This window comes from Rhea americana, unplaced genomic scaffold (genome assembly GCF_003343005.1).
Source record: "Rhea americana isolate MKP2758 unplaced genomic scaffold, rheAme1 scaffold_5, whole genome shotgun sequence".
Taxonomy (NCBI): Eukaryota; Metazoa; Chordata; class Aves; order Rheiformes; family Rheidae; genus Rhea; species Rhea americana.
In genome coordinates, this window is record NW_028186645.1 from 4880985 (window position 1) to 4891724 (window position 10740).

General features: G+C 38.3%; 1 protein-coding gene across 2 annotated transcripts in view; it reads right to left on the reverse strand.

Annotated features, from left to right (window-relative positions):
- Positions 1-983: 983 nt before the first annotated feature.
- CUNH14orf132 (chromosome unknown C14orf132 homolog) overlaps positions 984-10740 on the reverse strand; it is a 45501-nt gene continuing 35744 nt past the window's right edge. The window contains exons 2-3 of one of the 2 annotated variants that reach the window (XR_014897361.1): positions 8056-9278; positions 984-5262 (exon numbers count right to left, since the gene is read on the reverse strand). Coding sequence is in view for 1 of the 2 variants with exons in the window: in XM_085317489.1 (XP_085173615.1) it covers positions 9054-9278 (225 nt within the window). In the remaining variant the exon portion in view is untranslated. Of the gene's footprint in view, positions 9279-10740 lie in introns of both variants that reach the window. The other variant, XM_085317489.1, reaches the window with a different exon arrangement.

Genomic DNA, 10740 nt, shown 5'->3' on the forward strand with positions numbered 1-10740 from the left:
TGCAGCCAGATTACCATAGCTGAAATGAAAACATGAGTTATAATCAGATATTTAGTGTAGTGACTGCACCTTATTACATAAAGAAACAGGTAGACTCTGGAGTGTGTTGCTACAGCTTATAAAGATTGGGACCAGAACAAATCACATCTTTAATTTTTATGAAATGTTGCCAGACTTACTAACAGGACTGGCATATGCAGCTTTGTGGTGTTTTAAGTTTCATTCATTCAAAAGTAAGTCAAATATTTATTTAAACTTGTACAAGAAAAGTCACTTAGCACTTCCTTTTGTACGAAGCAGGTCTGAATGCCTCAGCAGATCTGAATATATGCGGCTCATGGGTTCCCTTTTGGGGAATCATAAGGTAGATGATAATCTACATGCTGTATTGATGGCACCTTACATCAGGCCAGSCAAATGGTCTCCATTCTTCCTCTTGCCACTCTCTGCTTTTATGGAGCTGGCTGTAAGGTGTGCAGTGTGCACTGTTTTTCACTTTGAAACCCCAGTTGCCCTTAGAATCACTGGCCCAGGACAGTTTTGGGACCCAGTCACAAACAGTGCAGGACAGTATGGTCATGTTAAACTGAGGAGTGACCTGGGAGAGAGCAACTCCCACAAGGGTTTGTGCCACAAGGACTTCTGAGCTGAAGTCTGAAGAAGCTGAGACTCTGGTTTTGGTTCCAGAATGTGTTGAGACACTTGGACTTTGAGAGTGGGTTAATTTGCTCCTGTAGAAAAACTCACGGCATTTTTTTTTTTTGTGCCGAATGTGTAACGGAGATGGTTCCCAAAGGCTGACAAGTCACGCAGATTGGTAAATTGCAACAAATAATGAGTGTCAGTATGTCACCAGAGGTGGTAATTAAATAGATATGTTTACAGRCTTCTAGATACTGTCAAGTAAACTGACAATAAAAGGAAAATCACACGCAGCCATCAATTTGAAGAACTTTATCCAAAAACACAATTTCCTTCTGATGTTAACAAAACTTGTCATTTTCACCATAGTAAAAGAATGAACCAATATTAAGTACATATATAGTGAAAATAGTGTTAGTAATTTGAAAAGAATGTAACAGGAGCTTAAAAGAGTACATTTCTGCTAACTAAACTTGCTAAATACAATGAACTTAGAGAAAACAGAGGGTATTATTTAAGTTATTTTCCTTTTCACAGATATAGATCCACATTTCAAGAACAATCATTACAACAATAAAGGATTTTTTTTAATAAACCAACCCCTATACTATAAAAATAATACAGAGAAGCCCTGCAAACCTGTTACTGTACAAGAGAGAATAACAGAGAGAAAGAATACGAGAATTGTTGAAGATAATTAATAAAAATAACAGCACATATTAAAGGACTCCTATAAGCCTGTGTTTTACATGAGCTGAAKGAAGAGGTCCTTTCCAAATGACTGCAAATTATGAGTGGAGCATAGATACTTCCAGAAGTGTCACTATTTAGTTTGCATTTTGGAAAAAGAATATTTTAGGTGATATTTGGGACAATGAGATAACAGAAAAAAAATAAATATTACAGGCTACCTCAGAAAGCAAGCAGCTGGMTTTATTTACATTAGTTAAAAATTTCATTGAAGTTTTGCAACCCACTTCTTCCAACTTTATAGCTTCAGAACTGAAAGAGACCTTAACTAGAGAAAGAACAAAGATTTCTGAGGATATGTGCTCAGACAATAGAAAAACTAGTGCAACAATTTGCTACATTATATACCCTACCAGCATATCTATCAAAATATTCAGACTTGTTTTTATTACCTTCGTATTTAAAAAAATACAATGTGCTGGTTTCTTTCTTCCTTTCTATTAGAAAAGCATAGACATCCTTAGAAGTATTTAAAATAAAAAACCAGCAACCCAGAGTTAGTCATGCAAGTTGATCTACCAAAGCAAACTTAGAACTTTAGAGATGTYATTAATCCAGCTGACTCAGGAGGAGGCAAAGGTCCCTCTGGATAGAGCAGTTTGCATGACGAGGAACTTCAAGCATCCTTGTGAAGGTCAGAACTCAACAGAATTTTAGACCTAGATCTGCAATAACTTCATTTTATTCCTCATTAATGGGACTGAATTCCACAGGAATTGCAATATGGCATTAATCACTGCGGCTCAGAAAGCTCCTGCAACAATACCAGAATAAGCTTAGACTTCTGAGGGAGTTTTTTTCAGAGCCTCTCAGTTCTGCCCAACACCTTAGAATAAATTTCCTTTTGTTCAAAATGAGATATAGAAAYGATTAAGTGCTATCAGGCTATAGCACCTTAGTTGTCCAGCTGAGAACAACAGGTATGACTGGATTTGAAATATCCATATCTTAGCACACTGGAAAAAGTCTTTTTTAAAAAAAAATTGTGATGTTTTTTTCTTGACTGACTAGGCTAGGGTTTTATGGCCTTTACCCTATTATAAACCACATGGATTGACTAAACTTTTCTGTTCTTTTGTATGTGGAAAGTCTTAGTACTACTTTCACTCCCCTTTTCCCTGCCCCAAGCATATTACTACTGATCCTAATTTGCTAAGAATAACAAGAGGTTTGAGGGGATGGAAAGACTGGTAAATATTTGCTACTGATTGGTGCAGTTTATAAAACCTGGATTTCTGAATGACAGCATTGGGTTYTATAGCTATTGATAACACAGATACCAAACTTAATGGGCACAACTTAATCTTCTGCTTGAGGGAAAGTCTTTGCAGTTTGCTAAGGTAGCTAACGATTAAGATTTATCTCCAAGAAGAGACCTTATTTTACTGATGTCTGTCTGGTAGCACTGTGAAGATCAACAGAGGTGATTAGGAAGGGCAGAAGAAAATTTTGGGCTTCCAAATACTTGCATGGTCTGATGCCAGAGTAAAAAAGAAAACTGAGGAGAAATAAAATGAAGGCATAGAGACACATTTTGGTGGCATTTGGTTTTAAAGGGACGTGAGTTCACATCAAGGTACTTTGRCAGGAAAGAGGAATCATCTCATTCTCAGTCTAAAGGACTGTGTAYTGACCTTTGAGACAGGCCTGAAGAGTGACTTGTCTCTGTTTTCCCCTTTCAATAAGTGTGGGAATAATACATATCTACTGCCATAGAGCTGTAGAGGAGAGTAAGGGATGCTACTACAAATGCTCTCAATTTGTTTGTGTTGTATGCATAAGAAACCTAGGTGTTTTACTTTCTCAGGGAGAGAGTAAGTAGAGTTTAGTTTTGGAAGGTCAATCTTGCATGTATTCCACCAAATTRGAGGCTTTTCAAGTCTTCTCTATGCCTGAAAAGAAATCTTCACTAGTGTGCACAACAAAAAAAGAGCCTGCATAACTGTCCCAAGAAAGAAAACACCAGTTTTGTTCATACAAAAGGATATTTGCCTTGGTACCAATAGATCAAGTCTAGTTATGACACGTGGAGAAGCCTGGCTTTATAGGATGAATTTGCAGTACRTTGATATGATTAGACATGTGACAGGTCTGTATAACCAGCCTTCTTCCTTTCTCTTCTGTGTTGAGGTAGTTCCCAAAACAGGTTACTGAAAAAGTAGGATCCAGAAAGAAATAGAGGACAAAAAAAAAGGGGGGGGGGGGGGGAAAAGTGCAAAAGGGGGTAAAAGGTCTCTATTCAGATATGTGGGGACTTCTTTTTGTTTTTCTACCAAATAAACCTGTAGAAAGTAGTGTCACTTAAATCAGGTTGCCCTTTTGTACTATATAGCCCAAAGATTGATTAGATGGCTGATCTAGCATAAAAGCCTGTAAAGTTTGCATTGACTTCACTTTAGCCAGATGACATGGATGCAATTTTCTAAAATTGTTTTTTTTTTTTTTTTTTATCTGTGCAGGCCTGGCCACGTTGTCTTGGTGTAAACACCCTGGTACAGGCCAGAAGGAGATAAAATTGCCATGTATTTTGTTCTGCAAAGATGCATATTCCCGTGGAGGTTTCTGGCCAGATGCTTGGACTTTGTGCCTGAAGCACCAGAAGGGAAAACGGCAGATGGCTGRTCCCTGCCTGTTACAAGTTCTTCACATATCCACAGAAGAGTTTAGTGATGACTTCACTTTCTCCATCTTGAATTGGAAAGGCAAGAGGTAAGACAAAGAGGGGCCGCATAAGGAACATGAAAAGTCAGTGTCAGATAAAGGGTAGTGGGAGCTTTTAAAATGAAGGATTTATCTCTTCAGGATGTTCCCAGGTCAGGGCCAAATGGCCAACCACGGGTTAAACTGTCCCTATCTTTATCTTATGATGACTAACTGATAAAAATATACCTAGCAGAATATTGAGCTCTGGTTCTTCTTCTGGTAATGGAATAAACACTTTTTTCTGAGGGTTAGCAAGCTGTAAAATGAGGAAGGACATGCTGTACCTGATAGTTTGTTCCCTTAACTGTGTGTCCAGAAAGTCAGCAGGGCTCAGAAGGGCAGAATAGGAATTAATGAAGCACTAAGCTCTGCTTGTCAGAACTCTGATGTCTGACATTATCACCAGAGACCTGGCTGCCCTTCTTCTTTCTGAGAATTAACCAGATGAAATCCCATTCTTCAGAGCTCTGAAAGCTTTAAAAGCATACAAGTATTCTGATCTGAGATTTTGATTTTTGGCCTGTTTCTCTTAATAATAGAAATCATCCTTAAAAAGAGTAATTTTCCAGATTCTGCTCTGTGATTAGCCACAGGAAACCCAGTAAAATTACATGATATCAAAGGGCAGAGCTATGTGAAATTAATAGCTCTCAGCAGCCTGCAGAGAAATGTGAAAGAATATTAAGAACCAGGATAGTAAAAAGAAAGTGTCTAATAATAGACAAAACACATAACAATCTTTAGGGATTCCTGATTTGGCTTACTCCCAGACACAAAAGAGAATTTTCCTTTTAACTGAAATGGGTGCATAGAATAAGACTGTAAGAGCTAGCTGGTGCTAATCTCTCTTGATTTGGGACTTGTTACAACAGACTGCTCAGCATTTTGCTGGTACGCTGACTGCCTTCGAGTCCCATCGCAAACGAGGATTTTGGAGAGGCTCATTATTTGTCAGCTCACTTTCCCAGTTAAATGGCTAAACATTACTTATAGCAAATGARTGTCACTGCTGCTGTTTCATCAGTTTCAAAATCTTCTGTTCAGTTTTGCAAATGTGTTGGTATGGAAATACATCCTCATTTTATTTTAGGAAAGTATTAATGATGGTGATTAGGGCAGACCCTCTAGCCTCACACAGCGGCCTCGTCTAGCTGCTGGCTGCTTAGGCTAAAAAAAAAAAGTTAAGTGACTCTTTGATTTTTGATCTGTTGTCATAGATTCCTATAAGCCATGGCTAGAAAAGACTTGTTAGGGCATCCAGTTTATTTCCTTGCTTCCCACAACTCATTAACAACTTTGCAGAGCACAGGCAGTATTGCTTGTGTTTGTAAGATGATGTTTACAATATATTAGGGGTCTAATACTGCATTCAGAGTATTTGTTTTGTCTACTGCAGAACAAACTCAGCTCAGAATCATGTAAGAGTTATCTGTATTAAGTGCTTTTATTTACAGATCTTCATCTGCAAGTGGAATCCTGCTCTGATGCTGATGTATAAAATGCTTAGCAAAGTACAGAAGCCTTTTCTGCTTTTGCAAAACTGCTTCAGAGAAATGCTCTGAGGAATGTGCTTGGGCCTCCTCATCACCCCTGAGTGAGTGACAGCAGTTTTCCAATTGCCTAGTTCTAAGGAAAAGTTTAGGTTAACAYATTTCCCAGGACCATGCCTGTGAAACTTCTGCCTTTCATTTCTTTTTCCACTCCCTGCTGTTGCTTCTATGAACTTTCTTAATGACAGGTAGTTYTCATTTGCAGTGATTGAATTTAAACCTTCCTTTACCCTGCAAAAGACAGAAGTGTTCACAGTGCATCAGGTCAGAACATGACATTGAGAAAGAAGGCCATATCACAACTGTGCAACCCACTGCTAAGCATGTTACCAGTATCGAAGATGATCAGACTTTGAAACAGCTTTATCCACTGCAGTTTAGGGACACAAAATCTTTAATATACCTGACAACATGCTGCATAGTCTTGTATGCAATAATATACTTGYATCCTAAAAATATTARCAGGAAAAACTGCATCATTAGTACYTTCAGCTGTGAGATAACAAATGCCTGTGCTTGCTGTCTGCACCATGTTTTTCCATGTCACTGTCAGACCAATTACTTAATTAAAAGTTCTGTTTGGGCCTYCTTGGCAGCTCAACCTCTAATGATGAAAAAATGTATGAGGGTGATCTGGATGAGGGAGGCAGAACTTGTTTTCCAGCAGTCYTGCAATTACTATCAATTTCACATGTAAGTAGGGCACTTTCTTTGGGAAAAGCAACACAAATGTGTCATTCATTTTCATTATTAGCAGAAGCAATCCTTTGCTGTTCCCTCTCAAACACTCTTCTTCATGAGTGAAGAATTTGGTTCAGTGCTTTGGGGGAGAAATGCAAACAYTGCTAATTGCACTTAGATTAATATTCTTGGGTAATTTAAAGAAAGCACTCCACTGGTAAATTCATTAAGCAGTAAAATAATCCCATTGGGTAATTACCATATTGTTACCAGGGCAACAGAATATCTGAAAATTGTGGGGACAGTGYGTTAAAAAATATTTGCATGGTCCTGCATGTTCACACACCAATGTCCTACTCAATTCTGTACTGSAAGCTTGTCTACAGCTTTCCAGCTTCTCTCAAGATCAGGCACGTAACCGCTTGGGGGTTTTCTGAGAGAGGATACAGAGCGTAAGAAAAGGATGGGTACACAGCTTATATAGCTTCTCTGTTCTTTAAAACCCTTGGTATATGAAGAAGAAAATATCTATTTCAGGGTAGTGAAAGTTATCATTTTTATATTATTTAAGACTATAGCTATTCTATCAGACAAGATTTGCTTTTTGTACTACAGATCTTCCAGAACTGTGCTTCTCAAACTTTTCCCTAAGTGCAGACCTCTTCTGACCTCAGCCACCTTCGCAAAATAATGTCTCTAAACAGGAAAATAACCAAATGCATAGGAACTCAATACCTCTTGTGAGCTGTCTTTGTTTTTCTTATCCTCCAAATAATTTAATTTTCTCCCTCCTGCTAGCTCTGTTTGCATCCTGTTCCATGATCCCCATCCAGTGGAGGAGTGCACAATCACAATTACACAGGCTACTGTGGAACATCACTGTGACATTTTTGAAAAGACAGCCACTCTGTACGTGGAGGAAAGGGAGTGAGGAGAGAAGGAGCCTTGGGAGGCCTCCCACACAGTTTCAAGGATGTCTTCAGTGACTGGCAGCAAATTGCTACCAAAGAATCAGGACAGCTTTACAGGCCAGCTCACAGAAAGGGGAAAAATATACACAGTAAATATATACAGTGATAATAAATACTGATTTAGGCATGCTGCTTTAATTCAAGCAACTACCCACCAGCCCTGCAGGAAAATTGCTTCTTAAGGTGGAGGGGGGAGGGAGGGGAAGAAGAAAATCCAAACCTTTCTATACATTTGGCAGCTCTTAGTCCAGCCTTAAGCTCRGAGGCAGGCAAGTGTCAAAAATAGTCTCTGTGCCTGCAGACAAGGCATCAAGGCATTCTGGAATTAACGTAACAGTTGTATGAGAAAGGAGACCTACACATTACATGCAGACTCTGAGAAAGKAGCAGATAAATTCTAAGTTCAGATACTTTATGTACTTTTTATTTTTTTTAAGGGAAAAAGGAAGATTTCTGATTCCTTTTTCTTCCATGAAGATTTTATAATCTCTGAAGCAAGAAAGGCTAGAGCCTGTTTTGAAAATACAGCTCTTRAAAATGAAACTGCTTATGGGAATAATACAATGAAAACACTGTCCCTTGACAGGACAAATCCAAATGACTAATTGGAGTTGTTACCAGAAGTAGGCTGGTATATATATAAAAATCAGTTCCAGAAGCCTCATCAGAACCCCAAGAGATAKATTAGTATTTAGGCATAAGCATTTGTAAATCTGTCAATTATCATACTCTGATGCTATTTATATCTCAGCACATACCTGATGCTTGCAGTCACTGCCTCATGACAGTAAAAGCCTCTAGCCTTCCTTTCAATTGTACTCTTCTCATAGACATCACTTGCAGTTAATTAGTCTTCACAATTTCCCCACATTCCTTTGATTCATCAATGTGCTTTGTAAGTATACAGCTTCTGTAGGGAAATCTAGATTACAACAYAATGAGGTGAAAAGCATGGTATTTGACTTTGTTTTGTGGAAGGGACACACCTATGGACCACTGTTGTCATTGCAATCCAGTACTCCTAGACAGAACTAGGAGCTTAACACTTCACCTGGAATGCAGATTGCCAGCAGACAGAAATGCCTTGCAATAGCTGTGCCTCCTCCTGGAAACAGCAGACAGGTTTAGTATCAGTTCGTATCCAGTAATTGATATTAAAAGGTAAGTGTTAGATAGTATTTATCTGCCTGCCATAACTTTAAGAGTCACAATTTTGAACATAGACTAACTTGTACTCTATCAGAACCAAGTTAATCACTACCATTACTCCATCTGAAAAACTAAGATGTCCAGCAAAAAAAGATTAAAGCAATTTCATACAGCATTATACCAATCAAAAGCACAGTAAAAAAGGACACAAAAAAGCTGAMAAAACCCAGAAGAGCTGCTAGAAAAATCTAAATAGTAAAAAATAAGAACTTTCTGTATAAATCTCACTTTTTTTTTTTTTTGTATTTACCGTACCCACGCTGGCCTCGCTTTCATTACATTTTTATACAAAACATGGATTGGGTCTGTTCATGACTAAAGCTCTCATCTCCATACAATTTTCAATTGCAACCAAGCTTTCTGCCATCAAGATTCAAGGTGATTCATTTACATTTCATTTTCTTGACTGTGGCAGAACTTAATCAACAAAGTCCCTATATGTATTTATATAGATATACATATATATACACACACACACATACATACATACACACAACAAATACTGTTGCAGTTATCTTTGCTTCCTGTGGTCAGTGTGTCAGTCATCCTAGAAGGTGAAGGCATACACCACTCCCACAACCACAATATTTCCAATTGTTGCRATTATTGCAATCCATAATAATATGGCATCATTTGAAGAACGGGATGTCTCTTCTGGCGGATTCTGCATGGAAGAAGCTGCATGGACRTTGGCTGATGAGTTAAACAAGGAGTACTCTGTACTAAAGTCCTCRTTGGGTGAGTCCATAAAGGCTCCTCCCATTACAGGAAGCTGTGAAGAAACAYATGGCAAAATTAGATTAAAGGCTGATGTCTGTATTTGTTTTATCTTAAAGTCATTACAAAAGAGCTACTACTAGACGATCTGAAAAATTATTATTTCATGTACATGATGCTAAGGTGTCAGCAATCTCAAACACYTGCACATGGATGTATTTTACATTATTTTTTCCATAACCTTCACAGACCTTCTGCATTCAAATATCTCTATTCCATTTCTGTTGTTAGAATTATTATTATTGCAGGAAGCCAATAACATTACATGTAATTTACACAGGAACCAGCACATAGACTCTAAGTCAACCTAAATAATTATATGGATTTTAAAAAAGAAAAGCTATAGTTATCTGTAAACCAATACTATACAAAAAGGTAGGTTTATGGCACTGTATCTGTTTTGCAACTAATGATTACCAGCAATGGGATCATGCTGCACAGATGAATCAAGCAAGCAGAATGAGGAAGTGATGCAGGAAATTCATTCTCCCTTTATATATAGCTCAAAAGCAAACCCTTGATTTATACAAAGATCATTGCAAAAGTTGTTACTGTAAAAGAGATGGAGTGGATGCAGTGCTCTAACTTCRCTTGCAAAACACATCACTGCAAAAATGCAGGATTCAAAAATCTATACAGCAGAAAACTTCAGGTTGGATTATGAAAGGCAAGACTCCCAACAAGGCACGCTCCACAGAAATGACGTGGTAGATTTCCAACACTTCTCCCACCTCAGACTTCTCCTACTGGGAGGTATAAAGTTTCTTTGTTGCACTTAGTGGATTTGTTAGCTGTACCAGAKGTTCTCAGCAAGATGGCAGTTACTGAGCATGAGAATATGGAAACATTAAAGTGAAAWGGAATCATTTACTCTTCTCCTCATACAAGTTTCAGTTGTCTTCCCAACCTCACCTCAGATCCTGTGCAAATTCTTCACGATTCAACTACTCTATGGATGGAGATGCAAAGCCACATCCTCCCACAAATGTATGAATTTCTTGTTCAGTCAGRAAAAGGTTATATACTGCAGGGCTGGGACTGTCTACTACTTCTAAGAAAAAGCTCACAAAAAAGCTTTTTGCTTTCATTTTTGTTCCTTGCACTTTTAGGAATGCAGGTCTGGGAGAGTCTCCCCTGGTTCACTSAGTCCAGATTCCAGAGCAGCATGCAGCTAGAGGACATATGGTTTCAGAAAGAGCTGCAGAACAGCTGCTTCAGTACCTGTAGAGTCACAGGACATGCACCTCTAAATATCCTGTAAAAAGCCTAAGATATGCTGAGCAATCTCAGAAACCACAACTGTTATGTACTGCAGGAAGAGCAGGAGCAGTGAGGAATATCCTAAAGCTCCAGGCCTCTGCAGTATTCAGTAACTAAAATCCTAGAGTACTGCAGTAGGTAGACCAAACCAATGTCAGAACTGGGAAAAAAAAGAAAAGAAAAAAAAAAGAAAAAAA